This window comes from Penicillium chermesinum (genome assembly GCF_028974085.1).
Source record: "Penicillium chermesinum strain IBT 19713 chromosome Unknown utg000003l:1.0-5111272.0:1.0-5115320.0, whole genome shotgun sequence".
Lineage (NCBI taxonomy): Eukaryota > Fungi > Ascomycota > Eurotiomycetes > Eurotiales > Aspergillaceae > Penicillium > Penicillium chermesinum.
In genome coordinates, this window is record NW_026695313.1 from 2,383,970 (window position 1) to 2,408,775 (window position 24,806).

General features: G+C 50.8%; 8 protein-coding genes across 8 annotated transcripts; 4 read left to right on the top strand and 4 right to left on the bottom strand.

The window, feature by feature from the left end:
* Window positions 1-702: 702 nt before the first annotated feature.
* Window positions 703-1,140, top strand: N7468_003827 (uncharacterized protein; the record flags this gene model as incomplete). Its single annotated transcript, XM_058473124.1, has 1 exon — window positions 703-1,140. One exon carries the CDS (start codon window positions 703-705, stop codon window positions 1,138-1,140), a length of 438 nt encoding a protein of 145 aa, XP_058332127.1.
* Window positions 1,141-1,599: 459 nt separating this feature from the next.
* On the bottom strand, window positions 1,600-6,158 carry N7468_003828 (sister chromatid cohesion factor PDS5; the record flags this gene model as incomplete). The annotated part of the gene is made up of 3 exons (XM_058473125.1): window positions 1,600-3,781; window positions 3,930-5,755; window positions 5,823-6,158. 3 exons carry the CDS (start codon window positions 6,156-6,158, stop codon window positions 1,600-1,602), a joined length of 4,344 nt encoding a protein of 1,447 aa, XP_058332128.1.
* Window positions 6,159-8,274: 2,116 nt separating this feature from the next.
* N7468_003829 (MFS transporter) lies at window positions 8,275-9,882 on the top strand (the record flags this gene model as incomplete). Its single annotated transcript, XM_058473126.1, has 2 exons — window positions 8,275-8,915; window positions 8,985-9,882. The coding sequence occupies 2 exons, from the start codon at window positions 8,275-8,277 to the stop codon at window positions 9,880-9,882; spliced, it is 1,539 nt and encodes a 512-aa protein (XP_058332129.1).
* Window positions 9,883-10,639: 757 nt separating this feature from the next.
* On the bottom strand, window positions 10,640-13,420 carry cdc48 (AAA family ATPase CDC48; the record flags this gene model as incomplete). The annotated part of the gene is made up of 5 exons (XM_058473127.1): window positions 10,640-11,226; window positions 11,284-12,775; window positions 12,843-13,092; window positions 13,161-13,313; window positions 13,371-13,420. 5 exons carry the CDS (start codon window positions 13,418-13,420, stop codon window positions 10,640-10,642), a joined length of 2,532 nt encoding a protein of 843 aa, XP_058332130.1.
* Window positions 13,421-14,515: 1,095 nt separating this feature from the next.
* Window positions 14,516-16,939, bottom strand: N7468_003831 (SWI/SNF chromatin-remodeling complex subunit SNF5; the record flags this gene model as incomplete). Its single annotated transcript, XM_058473128.1, is given in 3 exon segments — window positions 14,516-14,893; window positions 14,971-16,170; window positions 16,181-16,939. The coding sequence occupies 3 exon segments, from the start codon at window positions 16,937-16,939 to the stop codon at window positions 14,516-14,518; spliced, it is 2,337 nt and encodes a 778-aa protein (XP_058332131.1).
* A 1,097-nt stretch (window positions 16,940-18,036) lies between these two features.
* Window positions 18,037-18,905, bottom strand: N7468_003832 (endonuclease/exonuclease/phosphatase family protein; the record flags this gene model as incomplete). Its single annotated transcript, XM_058473129.1, has 2 exons — window positions 18,037-18,606; window positions 18,660-18,905. The coding sequence occupies 2 exons, from the start codon at window positions 18,903-18,905 to the stop codon at window positions 18,037-18,039; spliced, it is 816 nt and encodes a 271-aa protein (XP_058332132.1).
* Window positions 18,906-19,685: 780 nt separating this feature from the next.
* N7468_003833 (curved DNA-binding protein (42 kDa protein)) lies at window positions 19,686-21,238 on the top strand (the record flags this gene model as incomplete). The annotated part of the gene is given in 6 exon segments (XM_058473130.1): window positions 19,686-19,734; window positions 19,883-19,966; window positions 20,028-20,132; window positions 20,194-20,454; window positions 20,472-20,989; window positions 21,074-21,238. The coding sequence occupies 6 exon segments, from the start codon at window positions 19,686-19,688 to the stop codon at window positions 21,236-21,238; spliced, it is 1,182 nt and encodes a 393-aa protein (XP_058332133.1).
* A 986-nt stretch (window positions 21,239-22,224) lies between these two features.
* On the top strand, window positions 22,225-23,290 carry N7468_003834 (uncharacterized protein; the record flags this gene model as incomplete). Its single annotated transcript, XM_058473131.1, has 4 exons — window positions 22,225-22,299; window positions 22,365-22,750; window positions 22,831-22,892; window positions 22,992-23,290. 4 exons carry the CDS (start codon window positions 22,225-22,227, stop codon window positions 23,288-23,290), a joined length of 822 nt encoding a protein of 273 aa, XP_058332134.1.
* Window positions 23,291-24,806: the final 1,516 nt, after the last annotated feature.

Here is a 24,806-nt window from a genome sequence, read left to right on the forward strand (position 1 = left end):
TATGAGCCAATACACTCGTAGAGAATACCGCTGATCCTGACTTCGAGTAATGTGGCATTGTAAGCATTTCGAGGACATGGGAACGGTCGTGCGGTGCTGGGGATCGGGAGAATATATGACCAGACTTGTTGAAAATGGTCTGGATGTTCGAAAGCAAAAGCAAATCAATAGAAAAGCGAATAGTTCTGCATAATATGATCTCAGAGGTAAATTCAATACTCGGCCCAGAATAAAGCACACTGTAATAGACTCGGCCCCTGCTGCCCCACTGACAGTTATTGACATCTAAGCATGGATCATTCCGGGTCCTCTAACCGCTCTGGCGTTTTGGTCTCATTCATAATCTGACACCTGACAGCATCTAATTCCTTTCGTCATTTGGTCGAGCTGCTTGTCCGAGCTCCTTGTCCGAGCTGTCAGCCTTCGTGCAACAATCCGCAGGCAGATGGCGTCTACCCGAGAACTCCATTCATATCTCATGCACAGTTCTTTAATCTTAGAAATAAAGAGGCAGTATCCCCGCTGGTGAGACAATAGCCTTCTTTGTAAGAAAAAGTACCACTTAACTATATGACACGGTGACACAAGCACTGCCAAATTAGAATCCTACAAGTATATGAGCAACGCAATTCCCTTTGTATATAAGATTCTCCTCGCCGAGTAGGGGACACATTTTGTTGTATTAACCTGAAACCACTCCTCATGGTCCAATTTACAGTCAGACCAGGCCTGGTGATCGAGACAGCCCTTATATCCCGCCTCCAGAAGCTCTTCTCCGACGTGGCCTTGCAGAAGCACTTCCGCAACCAAGTAGTCTACCTAACCGTTTATCTAGAGCCCTGGGACAAACTACTCAGCGACCATGACCTACTCGCCCGGATCAGTAAGATTCTCAAGGCCCTGCTCCCTGTATCAATCGACTTCGTGTCACAGGAAGACTTGCACGAGATGTGTATATCCATTCCCATCTTCTATCCAACTTCGGTCGAAGGGCCCCACGACCGCTATCTTCCCGTGGTCAATTATTTGAGGCAGCATGCGATAGCGAAAGTCGAAGGATGGGTGGAGGATTATCCGCGTAATGGGCTGCCTTTCGCCCGGGAGAAGGTGTTCCGTCGCCGGGATGCGGAGTATGCATAACTGGCAGGGATTTAGATTGCCTTGTGTTGTATTCTTTATCGGGGATATCAGTAACAGCCCTCGTCGTCAAAATTAAAGATTAGTATTCCGATGAGGCTACAGTAGGTCAGTCCTTGCGGGATAGGGTTTCTTTTCTTGGAATACTGGTATCGACGTCGCACCATTAGGAAGGGTCGTAAATGCACTTGTCTCATCATCATTCTGGGCTTTGGAGGGTGATGCAGTCTTCAAATGTAGATAGTCCATTTTGCTGCGTCGCCGAAACATGAATGAAAGGAGTTCATTTAAGAAATCGGAAATATCAAAGCAGATTGGGTATACATCGGCAGGTCATTAGCTGCAAGGAACACATCAAAGATATGAATAAGGAATAAAGCGCATATTTTAAGATACAGCAGGGATGCGACAGAAAAATAAGAAAGAAAGAAAAAGAAAGAAAAAGACATGGAAGGGGTATTCTCATAAAGCTCGCTTCAACTTCAAGAATGGTCTATCCCCGACGGGATGATCGGCGGGTAGGCAGAGTAGTTGTAACAGGTTTTGGTGGGCTACTCTTAGCTCTAGACGCCTTTGATGCTTTGGCAGATCGTTGAGAAGGCGCCGGAGGAGATTCTCCTTCTCGCTGGCCTGTGCAGGTACTTCCTCTTCTTCTGGCTTACCGTCGTCCATGTCTTCGTCCTCGTCCTCTTGGTCGTCTTCTTCGTCTTCTTCACTTTCCTCATTATCCTTCTCTTCATTCCACTGCTCCATTTCCTCGTCGTCTTCATCGCTGTCTTTGTCTGCATAGCTGACGTGATGCTGCGTCGTGCCACGACTACTGCGTCGGCGCGCGGACGCAGGTATGTCATCACCCTCGCCAACATCAGACGACCACCCGTCTGCATTGCGCTTGCGTCGGGGCGTCTTGCCGGAGCCACCAACTGAAGAGGTAGACTGGCGTGGCGGGCGAGCTGACTTTTCTTTTCGTGCCTTCTTCGACGAAGCGTGGCCATTAGCACCAAGGGATTCGGGCTTTCGCTTCTTCGCCGCACTGCTGTGCGTGCTTGATGAGCTCTTTGGCTTCATTGCCGTTCGCACCACACGATCTAGGATGTCATCCATCTCATCCGGGAGGAAGTTCTTGTCTGCAACATCCTGGGCTTCACGGTGGCTAGTCATCGAGGCGAATAGGGAACTTGGGACGCCCATTTTGCCTGGGTAGGTTTGCAAGATATTTGTACCCCCGCTGCTACCACCGAACTTGTGCTGTTGAGAGTAGATATCGGCAAACCGCCGAATAGTTGCTTGCGCAAGATCAGACAGGGTATGGAGTCGGGTGGAGATTTCGTCGGATTTTGTGATGCCATCGCGGAACTGCTTTACGCGCTGAGCAATATGGAAAATAAGAGACATGTTATGTTCATTGGCAACGGCGGATAGGTAGAAGACGATGTAGTGAGAGAAGTCACTTAGTTCGGCAAGCTTCTTCGACTCTTCCGTGTCCTCGGGAGGATAGTCGGGATGGTAGGCCAGAAGAGACAAAAGGCGAGAGAAGATAAGTTCCATGACCATGGTCTGCTCGGTACGCTTGCCGCTTGCCTGTGCTTGTTGGGCAAAGTAGGCTGCACGGGACCGAAGCCAAGTGAGGGTACTCTCCTTTAGGCTCAAAGTAGGCTCCCACGCAAGCAGACATGGGATGATATACCAACGATGTCCCAAATGAGACCTTTGTACCAGCTTCTTCTTCAGATGATTGATAAAACCACTTCGCACCTGTATGAGAGGGTCTTGCGCCATCAGGGAAATTGAGTTGAACGCAGCAGGGGTCAGAAGATGGTCACACAGACTGCTCGAGGCACATAATTTGACAAGCGATTTAGCTGCAAGAAGACGTAGGCGGGGCTTCTGATTCGCGGGCGTGTCTTTTTTCTTCGACAATTCACCCTCCCCAGCGACAAGCTTGTTCAAGGTGTCATAGACAGGCTCGGCGTGTGCACGGAAGTCGTCGTCATCGTCAGCACCATCCTTGGCGCGTAAGCGATTTACAATGATCTTGATCGCCCACTCTTTCGCCTGCGTCTCCTCGTCCGTGTTTTCAGACCAGGTGTACCCGGATTGCTCCTCGGGGTTGCGATTGGTCAACAGGATTTGATTGACTGCGATTGAGATGATGGCATCGCTTTCTTCATCGGCTTCCCGCGGAGCTAGCAGGTTCAACTGCGACAGAGCAGCGAGACGAGTGAGGAAGTGGTTAGATCCGTATGTCCATTTCTTCACGCATTTTTGAACAAGATCCTTTGCGTACATCTCCTTGCGGTCGGCAGTGGCCATCAGAATAGAAACGGCATGCTTCGCGGCTTGCGGAGATGAGCTGTACAACGCATAGTTCGTGAGAGCTTGGTAAAATTTACGTTCCTTGGGCAATTTAGCCGGGAGCTTTTTCGCAAATCCGGCACAGGCCTTCAGGATTTCCTCAGAACTGGCGTCGCCGGCTGCCGAGGCTTTAGGAGCCTGTGCCTCTAGATCCTTGCACATTTCTTGCACTTGTGCTTCCAAGACTTCGGGGTTCTGAGAGGAGATCTGTTTCAACATTTCCTGCGCCGCGTTCGCAAGGCCGTTCTCGTCAGTGCGGGACAGACTCATGATAGCCGGAATATGACTCCTGTTAAAGATCAAGGAGCTGCTTCGATATAGCAGGGGGGGTCAGAGTCTCAAGCAGAGGCACGTTATTCGCGCTCTGTGCCCGTCTTTGAAGCTCCTTGATTGCCTTCGTCACTGTCCGATAATCACTGACAGCAGCCATGGCAAACCGGATAAGCTGATAGCTCCGACGATCATGGACCTTAGCGAACTTCCAGAGATCAGCTGATGCTCGTGATGGGTCTGGGAATGTCTTGGACAGAGAATCGATAATTTTAGAAAGCTGGGCTTTCGCCTGGTCCTCGTTTTTGTCAACCACGCCACCATTGTATCTCTCACAAGCCTCCAGGTACATAGTTACGGCAGACCGCATTGAAAGCTGACGAGCCAGCGTGACGAAGAAGACTCGCCTGGCCTTCTCGTCCAGACCACGAAGCAAAGTTAAGATTCGACGCACTCTAATCTTATCGACATCAATATCTTGATCAGCGTCGGTCGCCTGGCTATCCTTCTGCTTTTGGGATTGGCTAGAGCCTCCCCGGGCAAGCTTTGGTTTCACGGGTGGGTAGCCAAGCGGAAGGAGAATTTCGAACAAAACATGATCAATCAGGACATGGATCTCTTGATCATTAGTGTAGAATGCATCGAAGATTTTGGAGGGCGCATCCTTGAGGAGGGATACAACGGGCTCGCTGTTCTGCTCAATGTCTCCGGCGGCGACGGCCCACATCTTGGCCAGGATTTTCATTGCGTGCTCCCGGACCTGAGGCTTGCGATCCTTCACTCGCTCAGCAAGGATCCCCAGAATTGAGTCTGGTGAAGAACATCCGCCCTTCACGCCCAGCTTGTGGACCACATGGGAGAATCCAAACTGCCCCACAGCGTCGACGGCTGCCACACGCACCTTCTCATCTGCGTCTCGGAGCATAGAGGCGAGGCTCTGGACAAGCCCCTGTTCTTCGCTGTCACTCAGGCCAGTCCCTCCAGCAGAGGTCAAAAGAATTCGGCCTACAACGGTTGCCCAAGCAGCGCGCACCGAAGGGGTCTTATCAAGCCGTCGGCTCAAGAAGCCCTCATAAGCTGAGGAGTGTACCTGGGAAAATGGCTTGGGGGAAACAGGCGTCAGGAGAACATTAGGTTGGGGAATGGTCTGCAGATAGTCTTCCAACGTCATGGGTGGGTACGCTGCTGGGTCCATTGGTGGGGGCGGAGGAGGCCCAGCAACGCCGATTCCTGCAGTGATATCGCCGATTGTTTGTGTGGCCAGCAATCGTAGAGAGACTGACTCTGCTGATAGCTCTGCTTCAATCTGAGGGATGACATTTTGTAAAACTTCTGGACAGGCACGCCAGAGTTCTCGAATGAGTCGATGCGCTTTGCTCAATTCTTTGATGTCTTCACCCTCTTCGTCCGACTCGTCGAGATGGGACTTGCGAGCTCCACCTTTGGAGCCGTTTGACTGACCGGGAGCCGAGGCGTCGATAATCACGTTATTGAAATACTGGCTAATGTGGCTCGTCATACGCTCGGGGCAGGCTTGGCATATCGCCTTGGCCATATTGTACGCCGGGGGGTAATCCTTCAGCAGGAGGGTGTCTTGCTTGGCATCGAGAGGTGCGTCGGTTCGTTTTCCCTTCCTGGAATTATCGAGTATCCTGGGGTCGACCCGCAGGAATTGAGCGACGATGGTGTCCACGACATCTGGAGCTAGAACAGGTGTTTCATCGATCACGGTCACAAGAAGACGAGTCATGTCGAATTCGACTCCTTTGGCGATTTCTTCCCCGGTAGAGGCTTTCGAGGAGTTCGAGACGATATCAAAACAGCTGGTGAAAAGAGGGATGATGAGGCTATCGGGGTGATCCAAGTCGGTCATAAGGACAATACTCTTGACCTCGGCCAGCGAGCCCAAGACATAGATGTGTTGCGCATTGTAGGCGTTGGATGGATCGGCCAATGCGGGGATTATCGAGGTGACGATGCACGTAAAGATATCCTATTCATAAAGCCCTGTTAGCACTAGTCCAGGGAAACCAAGGATTTGGAGCCTGGAGCAAGCGCACCTTGAGTTGGTTACGTGTAAAAGGCGCGTCGGGGGCGCATAGTCGCAGAACATCCACGATGCAGCACGTGGCCCAGGCTCGGACACCCTTGTCCTTGTGGGCGAGGAGGTGAGCGCTTGCAAGCTCCTGCGAGACCTTTCGCAGAGACTCTTTGTCAATTTCCTCTTGTTCAAGCTTGCGAAGTTCCTGGGCGAGGGACTGTAGTCGTTCGAGAAGGTCTGCAATTGGGATAGCCGAACGCCCCACGCGCCAGGACAGGGGTTGATTGAAGGCCAGGCTTCGGAGCCCAGAATCCTCATCAGCCTCCTCGGCTGCTTGTCGAGTGCGCGACGGCATGATTGAACAGCAAACGCTCACATGCGATGGGAGGGGGAGAGTTGACGCGGTGCAGAAACGGTTTGGGTGGAGAGACAACGTTTGACCGCCTTTACGCGTCGCACCAAATCGCGTCCCCTCTACACTTTCTCGGTTCAGTGCAAGGTGTCGGTGCCAAAACTTTTGGCTTCGAAGCTTGCATTGCTATCCAAGATAAGTACTCCAAACTATGCAATGTTCGACTGAGTCTCCTAGGCTTGTTGAGGTGATTTCCTCGTTGTGTAGGGTGTCGAGTTCGGAGTCCAGCATGGGACTTAGCTCAATCAATGCCTCCGCTACTACCACTGGCACGGGCAGGAATCGTGTACGCAAAAGGGCATTCGCAGCTGGGTCTATATATACGCACAACTTGCACAGCATGATATGGTGTGGAACTCGGAACAGAATCTTCAATATGGGCTTTTACCACCTGTAACTCTTCGATAGGAATCTTGAACAACGGACAGTATCCATGGATTAGGCGCTCAGTACCCGTCCCTTTTTTTTAAGTCAATTTGATTATTCTCTCGACGAGGCAGTAGAGGGTCGGACTTGGTCTTTGGAAAAGACCTCCGCAAGTCGTGGTATTCTTTCGGCAACTTCTGGCGTATGTCGACTTCTTCTTCGAGCTAATCAGGGCTCTGCTATCGCTTAGATAGCTCGCCGATTAACTATCCGCGAAATCTGATCATATGGCGAATCGAACTCACATAGGCCTCCACCTTCGGGTCTTCCGTTAGACGATAGTAGAGCCAATACCCCTGATGGTCGAGACCGTGGCCCCGTTTATCATTAACGCATAGATCGGGCCAATAGCACTTGGTCCTTAACTCCACTTCCCACGGTCAACAATCAACTCATCTGAGATTTATCTCCGGCTAGGAGTAGATGGATCCTGGTGTGAGTCACAATGCATCAAGGGGCTTAGATCGCCTTCGATGCCGCTTTACCCGATGGGAAGAGCAGTAAGTGCATTGTCTATTGTAAGCACGCAGCTGACGACATAGTTAATAGAAAGGGCATTACGGAGCAGTTAACTAGTTGAGGAGTTCATAGACAGATCTCCACTAAAGCCGAGTTCTATTTTAGCGGAGTAATTTCCACGAATCAGTTCTGTGTACGGAGTACGGAGTAAGGGCCAAGAAAGCCCAAAACTCCGCAATTCGGAGACAATAGATCGACGGAGGATGCGGAGTTAACAGGGAACCGAGTCGGATATAGACTGTCCACGTGCAGATGAATCAACTACTGCGTAAAGATTATCAGATGCAAGACTGACGTGCAAGGTGACTAGTTAACCTTCCCAAGGTCCACGGGTCTATGGGTCCATTCTAGGGCTCCGGGAGAGCGGCCCTTAGCTAAGCGGAAGCTGGGAATGACGAGTTAAATCCAGAAGGTGGACTGACTGCTGGCCGACGACCCACTTTTTCAAGTTTTCTCGGTCCTTCGAAGTAGCGATTCCCCGATGCACCGATGAGCAGCAGTTTCCGTGGCTTCTTGACACAATCCAGGCATCCACTTCGGCTGCAAACTACCAACAAAACGGATGTAACTTTTTGCGCAAAAGGATGGCCGGCCCAATAGGAGCTCCCCAGCTCCGAAATCGACGGCCCCTCTCCCTGTAGTTAAGGTCTCGCTCCACCTATTTTTCCCGGTTAGGCCAAAAAAATTTTCGGAACGTCGTATGTCCATGTGGTCACGGACATAAGACCTGTAGCTTTCACGGGGTTTTGTGGATACAGCTGATATGAACTGACAAATGAAATCCAGACTCAAGTGCATGGTTCGAACCCTAGCCCCGAGCCTCCGACTATTCAGGGTTCAGGAAGATAGTAATGGGTGCTTAAAAGCACTAACTCCCCTCCCGGTCAATATCTTCTCTTCTCTAGTAATAATAAACTCTGTTCGATTGGCCTTGCCCTTGGAACATAAGGCGAGATACCACTCTCGAGTTGAGATTAAATCGAGGACTAAGCTTGCGCCCTCGGAATTGCAACTCCCTTATTTCCGCTCAGCTATTCAGTACCACGCCTTATAATGACATCAAATCAATTCAATTCAGAAACAACAACCCCACGACGCAGCATGGACGCCCATAATGCGGCTGGCACCTCTTGTCGACGCCGAAACGCCTCCCCTCTCCGATTCATTTGAAAAGGACGATATCAGACAGCAAGGACAGGAAGATACCGATGTTGAAAGTGCCCCAAATCAACAAGCAGCAGAGAAGCCGACCGAAAAAGACCCCAACTTGGTGGAATGGGACGGTCCAGACGACCCAGATAACCCCCAGAATTTCCCCAAGTGGCGCAAATGGGTGATCACCGTCTCGATGTCGTTTATGACTGTTTGGATCACCTTCGCTAGCAGTGTGTTCTCAGCGGCGAACCAGGTAACGTCGAAAGAGTTCCATGTCTCGAGCGAGGTGATGGTCCTGGGAACCAGTTTGATGGTATTCGGGTTTGCTCTTGGCCCCATTGTCTGGGCACCTATGAGTGAGCTCTATGGCCGCCGCTTGCCTCTATTCTCTGGCTATACCGTCTTTGCAATCTTTCAAATCCCTGTCGCTGTAGCTACCAACCTGCAAAGCATTATGATCTTCCGCTTCCTAATGGGTTTCTTTGGCTGCTCGCCGCTGGCCTGCGTGGGCGGTGCGATGGCCGATATCTGGAACCCCTGTGGATCGAGCAGTGGCCATCGCTATGTTCAGCGCAGCTACATTCCTTGGCCCGACGCTTGGTCCCATCATGTGAGTTAGATCAAATACCTCCATCTTGCTTATTGTCCGCAAGCTAACAATTTATTCAGCGGCGGTTTCATCACCGAGTCTCACCTCGGCTGGCGCTGGACTGCATGGATCACCTTGATCGCCGCCTCTTTCTTCGGCATCATTGCCCTGATCATCATCCCCGAGACATACGGACCTAGAATCCTTCAGGACCGCGCTGCGCGCCTGCGCCGCGAAACCAAGAATGGGGCTTACCACTCTTTCCTCGACGAGCATAAGCCAACCATCAAGGACCTTGTCTACAAGTACCTTCTGCGCCCATTCCAGATGCTCGCCCTGGAGCCAATCCTTGTTTGCATGACCCTGTACCTAGCTCTCGTCTACGGAATTCTGTACCTTTTCTTCGAGGCATATCCCATATCTTTTGCCGAAGTGCGCGGGTGGACAAACATTGGAGTGGCCTCGCTGCCCTTCATTGGCATCATGGTGGGTGTGTTATGCGGTGTGGCTCTTATCGTCTTCACCACCAAGACTCGGTATGCCCGCAAGCACGCTGCACAAGGCCGAGTCGCACCCGAGGAGCGCTTAGTCCCGATGATGGTCGCGTCGATCCTTCTTCCCATTGGCCTCTTCTGGTTCGGGTGGACTTCCAACAAGAACATCCACTGGGCTCCACAGGTGATTGCCGGTGTTCCCATCGGACTGGGTATCCTGGTCATTTTCATGCAGGGTCTCAATTATATCATTGACGTGTATATGATGTTTGCCAATTCCGCTATCGCGGCAAACACTCTTGTTCGATCTACCGTCGGTGGTGGCTTCCCCCTCTTTGCTACCGGGATGTATCACAACCTGGGCGTGCCATGGGCATCTAGCACCCTGGCCTTTATCAGTGTTGCTATGATCCCTATTCCTTTCTTGTTCTACATCTACGGCGCTAAGATTCGCTCTTTCAGTCGCTTCACTCCGAAGTTTTAAAGGAGATACGACACCTTTCTGTTCCAATACCCCCCCTTCTTTTTCTTTGGCTGGAATGGCGACTGGAAACGCATTGTGCTATTATTTTGCTTGGGGATCCAGCATGGCGAAGGCAATATCTAATCATCTAATAGACTTATCATAACTATAACTCAACGAGAATTCTAGATTAATGACTTGACGATTATGTCGAAAGGTCTAAATTCAATGCTATTCAAATTTGTGGATCACGCAGTAGGGTAGAACACCTGGGTATTACTTTATGAATAGCGTTCTCACTGTCTCCGCGTCCTATTGCTAGGTCGGTACATCACGCTCTGTGGCTCGTGGTACTTGGTTCATGCTACTTTATCCTCAGCCTGAGTCACGGTGACTAATGCCACAACCAGCATTAGTTACTTAACTGCGAGCAAAGTCTGCTCATACGTCCGGCGCGGCGACACCCCTGCCTTTGCTTACGGAGTGCGACTTAGAGAAGACGAAGAAGATACGATGAATGTTAATCAACATAAGAGTTTCTCCACTTTATTGGCTATTATGGCACATTGTATGAGGGAGAACAGGAGAGGAGTAATCAAAAAAAAAGAAAACAGGGCCCGCCCAGGTCTCAAAGCAAGTTCCTAATTCAAGTACACGATCTACCTATAGCGAATCCACGGCACAGGAAACTCAATTGAGACTGCAACGGCTCAAAACAAAAATAGTCATCCATAGCTTCCGCAAGAGATAATAAGAAAGCGAAACCGAAAGAACCCGTTTAGTCGTAGAGGCTGTCATCGTTGCCGGCTTCGCCGAAGGTGTCATTGTTCTGAACTTCCCCAGCAGAAGGGAAGCGGAAGAAGCTGCTGCCCCCAGAGTTCTTCAGACTCTGGGCGAAGGCCTCGTATCGGCGGATTTCAACATCACTGACGGAGCGGCGAGCCGACTTCATAGCCTCCTCGAAGTGAGCGCGGGTAAGCTCGGGCACGGGATCTTCCTCGTCAACATCTTCGTCACCCATGGTGACATCCTCACCAGCAGCCTCCCGGGCCTTGACACGCTCGATATCGGCAGAGATAGCCTCCTTGATGGCGAGCTTGACGGCACGCTGAGTCACAAAGCCAAGATCGGCACCAGAGAAGCCGTGGGTCTTGCTGGCGATGAATGACAAGTCGACATCCCCAGCAACAGGAGTCTTGCGGAGTTGTGCCTTGAGGATGCCCTCACGCGATGCCTGGTCAGGCAAAGGAACGTAGACGAGGGTATCTAGACGGCCAGGACGAACCAGGGCGGCATCGAGCTGCTCGGGGCGGTTGGTGGCACCGATGACGAAGACGTTCTTCTTGGAGGTCATACCATCCATTTCTGCTTGAGATTAGTAACCATTCTTCATTTGTGGTCAAGGTTCGAAATTTGGCTTACCTGTCAGAAGCTGGTTGACAACACGGTCCGAAGCACCGCCGGCGTCGCCAACGGAGCCACCACGAGACTTGGCAATAGAATCCAATTCATCGAGAAAGACAACACAAGGGGCGGCAGCACGGGCCTTGTCAAAGATATCACGGATGTTGCTCTCCGACTCACCAAACCACATGCTCAGTAATTCGGGGCCCTTGACGGAAATGAAGTTGGCAGCGCACTCGTTGGCTACGGCCTTGGCCAACATGGTCTTACCAGTACCGGGGGGACCATAGAACAGAACACCGCGGGAAGGTGAAAGACCGAACTTTTGGAACATCTCGGGGTGGTCCACGGGGTACTGGACGCTCTCGATAAGCTCGCGCTTGACTTCCTCGAGACCACCAATATCGTCCCAGCGAACATTGGGAACCTCGACAACAGCAACCTCGCGCAGGGCAGAGGGGTTGGACACGCCTAGGGCGAAGCGGAAGTTCTCCATGGTGACACCGAGGGAGTCCAGGACTTCGGCATCAATGGTATCCTCATCAAGATCGATGAGGTCCATCTTCTCACGGATCTGTTGCATGGCAGCCTCAGAGCAGAGGGATGCCAGATCAGAGCCGACATAACCGTGGGTCTCGGCAGCGATGGTCTCCAGATCAACATCCTCACCCAGCTTCATGTTCTTAGTGTGAATCTGCATGATCTCAAGACGGCCGGTTGGGTCGGGGATGCCAATGTCGACTTCACGATCGAAACGGCCGAAACGACGGAGGGCAGGGTCAATTGAGTTGGGACGGTTAGTGGCGGCCATGACCACGACGTTAGAGCGGGCCTTCATGCCGTCCATAAGGGTGAGCAACTGAGAGACGACACGACGCTCGACTTCTCCGTTGGTCTTCTCACGCTTGGGGGCGATCGAGTCGATCTCATCGATGAAAATAATGGCAGGTGAGTTCTTCTCGGCCTCCTCGAAGGCCTTTCGCAAGTTCGACTCGGATTCACCGGCCATCTTGGACATAATCTCGGGACCGTTGATAAGGAAGAAGAAAGCACCAGTCTCGTTGGCGACAGCACGAGCCATCAACGTCTTACCAGTACCCGGAGGGCCATACATCAGGATACCACGGGGAGGCTTGATACCAATGGACTTGAAGAGTTGAGGGTGACGGAGAGGAAGCTCGACCAATTCACGGATCTGAGCCATCTGTTTCCGACATCCACCGATATCATCGTAGCCCACCTCATTAAGATTACCCTCCTCATCTTCACGCTGGATTGGCTCACCCTCACAATGGATGACAGTGTCCTGTGCAACAATTCCGTATTCTGGTGGGTCCACCTCGACCACCTTAAACTCAACTTGTCTCATACCACCTCGTACAGTGAACAGGTCACCCTGTCGCACTGGCCTGTAGGCTTCGCGGAAGTATGGAGCAAGGTAGACATCGAAGAGGGATCCGGTCAAACCTTCGATGGTATCGGCGATAGGGAGGACAGCAATACGCTTGGCCTGGGAGGGAAGAAGGAAAGTCATTAGCAAATACTCACACTGACGGCTGGATCAATGGCGGACTCACATATTTGATATCGGGGCAAGGGTGAACAGTGATAACGTCGCCGTGCTTAACACGGAGGTTATGGCGCACGACACGGTTGATTCGGGCGCTTCCATCATCGAGATCGTCGTCGGCGAGGACGATCAGCACGGTGTCCTTGCGCTTCTTACCCTTAACGAGAACTGTGTCACCACGGAAGAGCTGGAGAGTCTCCATGGTGTTGTTGGATAGGGCAATAACCGAGTTGTCATCGTTGACGGCATCGGTGACGCTAGCGATGGTTGTCAGCTTTATGCCCCGCAAGTCCAGCTCCGCAGGTCCCCCAGACAGATGACTTACATCAACGAGTTGGGCTTCTTCTTTTTCTTCAAAATAGCAGTAGATGTGTCGAGTTCCTGTTGGATTCTGTTAGCATCTGCGCTGAATGGCAAGCTTGATGGCAAGCTGGAGCTGGGCTGGCTGACATCTTTCTTCTCGGCACCAGAAGCATCCCTATTTCATCATTAGCATCGGATAATATTTCACACAAGGTGTGAAAGTAAGACGTACTGGAGGTTGACCCGCTTCTTCTCATGGGTGTGATCCGGCTCCGCAGACATGATGTGGTGTGTAAGACGTGTCGGAACGATGGGGGAGAAGCAAGCTTAGAAAGGGAAGCAAAGAGACCACGGAAGAGCTAAGAGTAGCTCAATAAAGTGGACGGAATGAATAGTTATCACGACCGGCGAGGATGGAATGGAGGAGAACCGGCAGATCAAAAGGTAAGAGACCAGACGGAGTAGGAACAGAGAGTTGGAGGATCAGAGCTCCCAGGCACGCAGTGAGTGACGATATGTGGATGAGCTAAGCATGATTATGTCACCCGCTTTTGGTTCCCGCCACAGCGAATGCAATGGAAATCGGTCGATCTGCGCTGCCTGAGTGCCTGCTCTATCGAACGGGGCCACTTTAATCGTCTGTTGTCCTCTGTAGGGGGGTAATCAGACTTGTACTTGAAGTTCACAGCCGTTTCTCAGTTCTATCTCGATACTCTCAAATCAACTCCATGTGAGTTCTCTCGTAGCTAGCAAACGTTGCCCACAGACATGGATTAATGCCAATCAGCAATTACTAGTACCGAGGACTGGGAAGATACGCTTAATCTATAAAGAATTGAAAATCAGAAAATTTTGAACCGCCTCATGAACTGATCCTGCCCAAGATTGGTAAATATATTTGCGTTTCGGGAGTCTCCCGAGATCGCATACCCCGCACTCGCCTAGTATCTTTCAGAAGTTTCAAAATTCCTGGCTTTAAATGACTATACAGCAGGCATGGGAAATGGAAGAACGTCAAACTAGTCATATTTACCCATATTTCGATAAGCAAATCAGTTTATTACACCTGAAAGAAGGAACACGGAACGCCTAACTAGATGCTAGCGTGGACGCCTTCCCAACCAATAAATTTAGTTAATTCGCTCTTTGGCAGCAGACTCAAGAATAATCTATACACACGGCAGAGAGACAGTCGTTAAGGTAGACAAGAGGCGTATTATTTCCAAACGGTGGAGTGAAGCAGGTCGGATTCGGAAACCACAACATGCCACTCAAAAGAAAAAAAGAAAGAGAACTTGAGAGGAGCAGACAATGCGAGGCTGCTCGAGGTAAACGTCTCGTAGAGAATACCTGCTACCATGATTTCATCGAGGAGTTTCATGACCGAGGATGGGATCCAGGAGCCGGGCTGGCGCTCGCGCTGCTGAGGTTAGGATTGGCTAGCGAGCCACCCTGTCGTGCAACTCGCTCATCAACACGTTCTTTGTGTTGTCGGTTTCGGAGGTGGACCTCAAAGTTATCAACAGTCATGCCTGGCCCAGGGGTGTATAGTTTTCCAGGACAATCAAGGCAGCGAATACGAGGAAGGTATTGATATTTGATTTTGTGACCGGGCGGGAGGTTTTGGGGGTTTGTTATAGCGGCGAACGTTTCCATGTCAACTGCAGAATAGCGCATGATACCTTCGAAGGAGTCGTTTGGGTTCAATTCTTTTAATCTTTCGATGCCTTGGACAAGCCAGCTAGGCGGAGGGGGCTGGAAGCGCACAGGGTCATCAGCCATGCACCAAAAATTTCGAGGATCAAGAATTGGAGTTATCAAAATCTACCTACTCCAGGTACCCCTGTCTGTGGGGGATTTGGCGCATCGACCGCTCCTATTTGCTGCGTTCGTGGAGCTCCTGGGATGGGCTGGTTGTCATACGGAGGTCTCATCGCGGCCGAAGAGGAGTTGGGTTGGGGAGTGTCAATTCTTCCTCCTTGTCGCAACATCGCTAGCTTCCCTCGGGGAACTCTGAGGCGAACTATCAACTTTTCGGCTTCTTCGACGCTTTCCTCGCGATACTGCGCTGGCGGTTGACGTCGAGAGGATGCCCGAGGTTCAAGGACTGGTTCCGGAGTTTCAGACTGTCCGAGGCCAGCACGCATAGCGGCTGTAGCTTCCCTGGCGGCACCCCTCATGCCTCTTGTGCGAGCAGTACCTTGAGACAGGTATGGGCCAATTGCAGGGGACTCATCATCCGAATCTTCGCTATCGAAGTCATCTGATTCATCATCACCCCGATGTCCAGCAGCTCCACGGCGTCGGCTGGACCCTGATCGCTTGATCACATTGCTTTCTTCCATGGAGGTTGCAGAATTAGGGATAACTGAAGAAACAATCAATGTTCGAATAGTGCGTGGGCGATCCTTCAGATCTGGAAGGGCAGGACCACCGCGGCGGTTGATAGATCGCTTTTGTCGCCGTTGCTCGCGAGATATTGAGATCTCGGTGCGCTCGAGATCTGCCTCATTGAGCTCCCAGAGCGTGGGGGAGTGTTCTTTGGCAGCCTGGTAGGGCCGGAAAGCAGATGGTACAGGGGTTGGAAGGAATGAAGTGCTGAGATCTGGATCCTCAATTGGGCGACCATCGAAGGGGTGAGCCACAATGTAGAGAGATTTGGTGAAGAGTTGTGATTGCTCGCGAATGGAATGGGCAATAGCAGTTGTAAATTCGCCCGAGAGCGAAAGGTCGTCAGTCATGCGCATAGCGAAGTCCTCGGGGGAGTTTTGAGGATCATTAATATCCCACTCGAATTGATCAACTAGGGTATGCTGTCCGATTGTAATGTTCAATTTGATCAGAATGCGCATCTCGTCATTCCGATATGCAGAGTATGGTAGGTGCGGGTCAAGGGGTTCTTCGTGCATGTAAATTTGAGGGTAGTAATCCATCAGCTGCTCTTGGATATTTTGGGAGATCTGACGCATCAAGGGACCTGACGTTTCATAGGCAAGCCCAAGGTCTTCGACCAGCTTCTCTGCGAAAAAGATCTGGAGACACGACACGGTCGTGTAGATTCCAAGTGAAAGTGTCGCGGATCTTGATTTTCTCCCAGTCAATGTCCAGGCGGATCGGCACCAAATCTTCAATCTGCTCATTCTGTATTTTCATCTCACGACGGGAGACACGCAGCTCGCGTGTTTTGCGATTTCCAGGGCGACGGCGATTTGATGGATACAAGAGCTGAGTGTGCTGATTGCGAATATCGGTACGTTGATTACCAAAGCCTTCGTATCCTACACCATACAAGGCTCCGGGGTTCCCATGGTTCTCACGTCTGATCTGTAAATAGAAATCACGTTCGGCTCGCTTCTCTTTCAGAAGCTCTTGGTTTGAATTTTGCCAGGCTGAAGCAGCTGCATAGTCGAACTCGCGGTTGACGTATTGCTCTATGAGAACCTTCTCGACAGGTGTCTGGCGCGTACGGACAGCCATAGTTCCAGAAAGATCACTTCCTGGGAGAACAGAACCGTCTCGGGATCGTTTCCGGCTTTGCGCAGAGCCATTGGTGCCGTTCGATTGAGGAGTGCCGTTGATATCATTGTTGGAATCCCCAGAGGTTCCTGTCATAGTTTTGGGGTTGGGTTTGCTGTCTCCAGACGCATTGGCATTCTGGCCATTAGCTGGAAGCTCTGCTCCAAGGTCAAAAGAGTCCGCGCCCGAATCGAACGCGCCCGAACCATTCTGGAAGCCAGATTGCGAGCCCGCGGGAGACTGCTCTGGGGGGAGAGAACCACTTGCCAGCTCCGGTGATGGCATGGTAAATTGTTGTTAGAGAGTTGCGAACGGAGAAGTGTCCACCGTAGCGGTTTGGGCGCTATAGCCGGTAATCGACGAGGACGACTTGGGTGAAACAGGGGCCGGTAGTGAATAGATTCACTCTAGCATTATTGAGAGGAGACTAAGATCGCATATGTGCTGTTAGTAAGTAGTTCCAAAGTTCCAAGGTTTGCTTGATGTTCCCCCATTTTGGTTGCGACAACTGGTCACACCTGTCTGGCGGCATCGCCGATCGATGGACGTGACGCGACAGGGAGCGCGTATAGAAACCACCAGGGACCATGGAATAAGGAGATTAAAGAACGCATAATGTATTACCAATCGGTGGAAAGGATAGCAAACAAGTTGGGAAGGTTTCTCTTACCGGAAGCTTAGAGAGAAGTTTTGTCGCGTCGGGTCTCGCCTTGAATCACGAGCACTGGCACACCCAGACCGCGAATCTTGGACTAGGGTTGGAATATGTCAATCAAGACTCTCGCGCGCAGCGGTCGGATTAGGCAAGCCGGAGCCGTAATGGTGGTTCGATGCTGAGGGAGCTTTGGTGGCGGGTTCCTCACAGCGCAGGGCGGATGAGAGAGAAGTTCAATTCCAAGGTTCCAAAGGGGAGGATTACGAGATGTCCGCTCCCGGGCAGAAAAGCAGCGTGGCCGAGGTGCCCTTCAGACTCACAACTCTTTATAGACACTCTAGGGAGTGAATGTGGATTCATTCACTGGAAGCTCTCTACTCTAGGGGAGGTGAGCTATACTTGTTCAGCTTATGTTAGTCAATGCTCGAGCCCCGTTCGCTGCCAGGGCTGATTTCCGATCACTGGCATGTTGAGTCACGTGATGCCAGTTTGTGCCGGGGTACCGCCCAGCCACTTGACCCGGTCAAAGTGGCTGGTGGGCCATGCCACGGAAATATCCCTACTTATCTGGGTAAGCTATTGGTAGACTGCTCTCAAACAACAGACACAGTCCACATTCTCGTGTTCTCATGCGAATGTGCCAAAATTTGGCGGCAGATATACAACAGACCCAACATGAAAGCAATATAGCTATATCCAGGCCACTCCAGGTTGTTAACGCATCAACCTACTTCACGAGGGCAAGATCTGCAACCACAGCGCGATGGTCTGAATTCAGGACCTCACCGTCGAATTTATTTTGCAGGACGGAATACCCATCTGTCCGCCATTTTTGATTCCCTCCCACCACTAGCAAAACGAAATCAATCCTTGTCGGCGGCTCTCCCTCGTATCCGAACCCGGTGTATGTGTTATGATCTCCATATCGTTGGGAGGTAGGGACGAGTTTATAAGTATCCAAGAGACCGCCCTCTTGAGTAAACTCCAAGTAAGCTTCCTGTGTTTCTTCACTATTCAAGTCTCCTGTTAAGAAGGTCCCAGATAATAGTGGTCCGTAGGTACCCTGATGGTATTGCTGTATCTTGGCACGAATGATACGTGCTCCCTCCAGGCGGGCACGGGAGCCCTGGTCATCCAGGTGTGTATTCAGAGCAAGAACAGTGCTCCCGCTAATTTTGTGATTGAAGACACCAATAGTGACAATCCGAATTGAGGCAGAATCCCAACTCTTGGAAGGTTTCGTAGGAGTCTCGGACAACCACACAGTTTCCGCGCAAAGCAAATCCCATATGGATGGCTGGTAGAAAATCGGCGAATATTCGCCTCTTTTCTTCCGTCATCTCGACCAACCCCAATCCAAGACCATTTCTGGGAAGATGATAGATTCAATCCTTCCAGGATATCGTTAAGCTGTTCATGAAGGACCTCTTGTAGACAAATAAATGTTTCGTTGTGGCCGCGAGAATGGTAATTCAATTCGTTTATGACTAGCTGACTGCGATCAGACCAATGGAGCTCCCCCTGGAAGAGCTCGTCAGTCAAATGTCGAACATTGTGGGTGAGTACCCTTATGGGAAGGACGGGAGATGATCTCATAGTAGCAGGTGTGGAGGGCCCTTGATTGAGGCCCATATACTTAAATGAGCAAGTGGTTTTGAAAGCTGAAAGAAGCTGCTCTCGGACCGAGCGCGATACTGGACGAAGGGGAAGAAGGGAAAGTCGCGGCTGCCACTTTAAGAAGAGAAGCGAGGGGTTGATGCGGGGGAATATCTCCTACGCTACTTCTGACTGCACAGGCCTGACGCCCTAAATTTGGGGCTTGGAGTCTAAGGTCGCCTGGGCCGAGGCCTGGATACTTGTGAAGAATTGGTATCCATCGATTAAGAGAAATTCATATGCATCATAACAATGTTCAGAGTGAACCTGACCCGATTTTTGGCGAGGTCGCCTTCGATAACTACCTGTAAGGTGGGTATGAGACCCACACTCCCAAACAATACTGGACTGTCATGCCCAATTTAATGCATACCATACGGGGCCTTGTTATGAACATGGGATCACCACGTGTGCCCTCGCAGTAACTGGTTAACCATGGGCGGTACATCGTCGAGAAGTACATCGTCGAGTAAAACAGCTCAGGCGGAGCAGCAGCAGCCAATGAAATCGAGTAACCCAACGGAGCAAAATGGCAAGTGACGTCGTAGCCCTACTGCGGCCTGGTTCCTCAGGCGTCAATGTACCCCCACCATGTGTCGAGTGCTGCACACGACTTAGACTCGAACCCCATTCCTCTCTTTCCCCGCGGATTCTGGATCTGCTACTTGAATTTCTTGATTCTGTGATTCCTCGCTGACATTTGCGAGAACCCCCTGCACAATGGCCGAGACTCAAGCTCCTCAGGCTCCCCAGGCCCCTGTCGAGGTTGGTACGTAACTTCTTTGGTGCTTCCGCGAAAAGCTCTGCTGTTTGTGGGCGCTGGCGACACAAAAGCCTTGCCTTGAGCCGCGCTCCACCACGCAATATTTTGCGTTCGATGATGATCTCCGGACTTAATTGACCGTATCTGCTGGCAGACTACACCCTCAATAACCCCGACACCTTGACCAAGTACAAGACTGCCGCACAGATTTCACACAAAGTCCTCGATGCCGTCACTGGTATGTTGCACTCCATATACAATCCCCCAATAGCTTCGTCGAAATTAACATTCGCTTGCAGCTATGTGTGTGGAAGGCGCCAAGATCGTCGAGATCTGCCAGAAGGGTGATGCCCTCCTCGACGAGGAAATTGCCAAGGTCTACAAGGGCAAGAAGATTGCCAAAGGTTAGTTCTTTTGACACTTGGAATTGACCCGCCGTCGCGGCTTACTGACATAACTCAAAAGGCATTGCAACCCCAACCACTGTGTCCCCAAGCTCCTATGTCACTCCCTACACTCCCCTCATTTCGGATGCTGCCGAGGCCGAGATTGCTCTGAAAGCTGGAGAAATTGCCAAGATTCAGCTGGGTGCTCAGATTGATGGATTCGGAACCATCGTCTGTGATATGGTCGTGATCGCTAAAAAGGACGCTGCCAATGAAGTTGTTACCGGCCGCGAGGCGGATCTGATCGTCGCTACCCATTACGCCAACGAGCTTTTGCTTCGTCTGATGGTTCCCCAGGACTGTTGGCATCTGGCACCGAGGAGGAGAAGAAGAAGGCTGCCGCCCAGAAGCCCCCAACCCAGGCTCACATCTCCGCCCTTATCGAGAAGGTCGCCAAGGCCTACGACTGCAATGTCATCGAGAACACTACCAGCTGGCTGTTCAACCGTAACGAGATCGAGGGTGACAAGAAGATCATTTTGAGCCCCAGCGCTAACAGCACTCGTGGCGATGGTGTCCCCGAGGTTGGTGAGGTTTGGGGTGTCGAGATCGGTCTCAGTCTGGGATCCGGCAAGGTCAAGACTCTCGATCACCGCGCTACCCTGCACCGCCGCACCACTACTACCTACGGTCTCAAGCGTCCCAGTTCCCGTCAGACTCTTTCCGAGGTCGTGAAGAAGTTCGGCACCTTCCCCTTCAGTTTGCGCCAGCTTGATGATGAGAAGGCTGCCAAGGTTGGTGTTCTCGAGTGTGTTCGCAGCGGTGTCCTCGCCAATACGAGCCTGCCGGTGATGCGGACAACGCGCCCGTCTCCCGTCTGCTGACTACCATCGGTAAGATTGGTTGTGCACCTTCTGAAGTTTGAATATTATTCTGACATTTTCCAAGCCATCACCAAGAACGGAATCACCAAGCTTACCGCCCCCTCTGCTCCGAACCTCGAGCAGTTCAAGTCGGACAAGAAGATCGAAGACGAAGAAATCCTGAAGATTCTCGAACAGCCCCTTGCCCGCTCTACCGGCAACAAGAACAAAAACAAGAACAAGAAGAAGGCCTCCGAGTAAGAGGTTTCATACTTCTGATGTCTTTTATGTGCAATTCAGTCCGATATGAACCTAGATCGTCCTTGACCTGGTTTCAACTGTCAAACAACCGAAAAATAAAAAGATATCCATCATGACTTTTACCGGGCTTTACAAACTCCTGCTGGTAAAATGAAAATAAATGATTTTCGATTATGTGCGCAGGGGAGGCTTACTATCACTGAAGGTCATGGTATACGCCAGGTCTACAATAGGAAAGCACAATTCCTCAACATGTCTGATCTGTCAACATGTAACTAGCATTCATTGCAAGAGATCGCGAGCTAAATAGACATATTGTCAGCCCACCCATCTTCGCATCACGGTTCGGATTCCCGTCAATTGTAGCGTAGCCAAAAGGAAATCAAGTAGAGCAGAATAAGGTGACTTCGTCACCTGTTGTGTAAGTAAATCGTGGATATACCTGATCACAACATCGGAATCCCTTCAACTCATGCCTCCTCGCCAACTCGAGCGCATTTCGCCGGGAGGCCACGAAGGCAAAGTGATCCCCGAACCCTGTTCCGCCCTCCGGATGAGCTCGCGACTGATGCATACTTTGTACCACAGTCAGTCATTCTTGGTTCACGATGCAGCTACTCAAATTGATGGTTCAGAGTCGCGACATACCCACTCCTTTGGTCCTGTCTTATTAACTACAACGTTGACCAGGACCAGTCTCGGACAAGCAGATGTTCAATCGAATTCATCATGACACCACCTGCTCTCCAACCAAATGGCTCTACATCGCTCTGTATCTCCATTTCTATGATCTCTCTCGTCTCCATGGCATTGGGTCTTAGAGTGCTTGCACGGCAAAGAAGCCGTGGCAAAATCCGCACGGAAGATCTTCTGATCTTCTTAGCGGCAATACTCTTTTATATAGACCAGGGTGTCTTTCTCTATGGTATAATGAGATCTGAGTTTTCAAGGGACAAGATCATATCACTAATATTGCTACAGCCATAATGGGAAATGGCGCATCAGGTGGATCTGACTTGGCAACGATGGCATTTCCAACCCAGTTCAATCGATACTTTGAAGTGAGATACTTGAGCGCTATATTATTTCATTCTTGCCTATAGTAGCTGACTGATTATACAATTAGTACGTATATGCTCAAGAGATCTTGTTTGTTCTATGCGTCACAGTGGTCAAACTGTCCATTTTGGTATTCTACCGGCACCTCTTCTCGGTCGGCTTGTTTGTCCACATCAACTGGGGCCTCATACTGATTTGCATCATCTGGAGTATCATCACGATTTTTGTGGTGATATTCCAGTGCAATCCAATATACACTGCTTGGCGATACGACATGCAGCGCACCGGGAGAGCCGTATGTATTAGCCCAGCAAAGATGGTCTTCTGCTTTGAGATCACGAATATGGCAATCGACATCGCAATACTGATCCCATCAATTGTAACGGCCAACCGACTTCAGATCAACGCAGCCAAACGAGCCGGAGTTATGGGCATATTCTTGTTGGGTATTTTGTGAGTTCTCCAATTTGTCCCACCAACCATCACGGATCAACAGCCGAAGCCCAGATATAAGGCAAGGCTAACCATGGCAGTGTTTGCATTACCTGCGCGATCAGGGCGTATTATGTTTGGAACCCAGCCACCGGGGAACCTCGTAAGTGGCATGCCTCTCTGTTGTATAGCAAGGTGACCCATCCAGCGGCTGAGATCAAACTGGTTATCTCATTGAGATCTTGACTAACCACCCGGATAGGATCCATGGCCACGACAATGGATTGGTCAACAATTGAGCTAGCCTCTGCAATTATCTGTGCATGCCTTCCTACGTATGGTCCCGTGTTCGTTCAGAGACGCAATGTCTCGGTGCGACGGCACTGGCCCTCAGAGTCCCAAATCTCGTCTCAAGGCGAACCCAGAGCTTCGTTCCGAAACATTACAGGGCAATTCTCAAACCGTGGTGAATTTAGTGTGGGACACGATGGTCAGTATTTCCATCTTGAGGCAAAGGGCCGTGACTCTAAACTGCCCAACGATGGCCAAAAGGGGCTCTGATGTGGCTGGGTCAACCGAATGGATTTGTGCGGATTTCGAATGCCACAAAATAGAATGAGAATATGCGCAAGAACAAGTTTCTTCACCCCCTGCCTGGGACCTATCGACTTGCGACAATAAATTGCTCAAACAGTTTCCGCGATCAAATTCTTCAGCCCAAGAAGGACACGGATATAGCTGTTAGTGTTCTAACTCCCAGATAGATCCAACTTTGCCCCGCTTATCGGATGTGATGGTCGTGTTATGTCAACACTATCGAGTGCTCCTGACATCTTGTAGCGTTGTTAATCAAAACTCCTGGCTCATTGTGCGCGATCGCCGCTGCCGTGCCCTTCCGATGTTAGTCATGGGTATTTCTCGCCGCAATACTGGCAGATGCTGCTGCCATCAGGCATTCATAAGAACCTCGTAAATTGGTTCTTTCTTTCTTGAAGCTCTTTACCCCATCTGCGTGTCACCGATACAAAAGCCCTGTGTCGGGAATAATGCCCGGGTGGTTGGTGATCCCTCGCCAACCTTAATGCCACGCCTACGGCCACGGACCGAACCCTAGTTTTCTCCGATGTTCGAAGATCCCGTAAACAGCTATGGCTTGTTTTGAAGATTTCGTGTCTTGGAAATGGAGGCTTTTTTGCCTGTAATTGAGGCCTCGAGGTGGCTTGCGCCATTTGCGCGTACAAATAAGTTTGCTCATAGCAGCTCTCATTAGATCCATGGTCACTCACTGGCCAGAAATATGCAGGAGGAACTTAGCATATCTCGCCAATTTAGCTGCATTACCCAATCCGTTTCCCACGTTTTGCAGGAGTGACAGACATGCGGGCGTCTTATTCTCAGGCAAAACTCTTTGCTTGGGGCTTATAAGACCGCCATCTAGCGAGCCTAAACCCCCAATTGGTCGTATAATATCCTGGCGTTGCTGGAGAAAGCAAATAGCTATCGTGGTATAAGTTCCCTGGGATACCTCAATACGAGGGCGACAATTACCACACCACGGCGTAAAGGTCTGGGCGCCAAAGACGATCCCACCCTGGCAACTGGTTGCTACTCTCCAACCCAGTTCCTCTCAAATAAACCCCGTACTGGCTCATAAAGCCTTATAGACACGGTTCACCCCGAGAATTCTTCTTCTCAGTTTCTCACACTTCGATCCGAGGAGTACATATGTCTGTGGAAGTATCGTGCTGTTTCTTGGCTCCTTGGCTCTTGGCTCGTTGTCGACGACTTCGGGCGTAGGGTGAGGGTCAATGTAGGCAGGAGAACGTTAGGACCATGCTGCTGTGGTTGCGGACACATCTGAACTTTTCATAGTGCCAGCAAGATAATAATACCAGGTCGCGAAGCCGTCATCGACTTGGAATTTGCTGTACGTTTCTCTGGTGCGATGTTCTCAAGGGGAAAACACGGTCAGATAGTCGAAAGGCAGAGAAGTCCCCTTGAGCGGGCACTCTCCGCTAAGGTCCACACAGACCATACTAGTGCCATACACACGGGTTAGTAGTTATCATGATTTTGA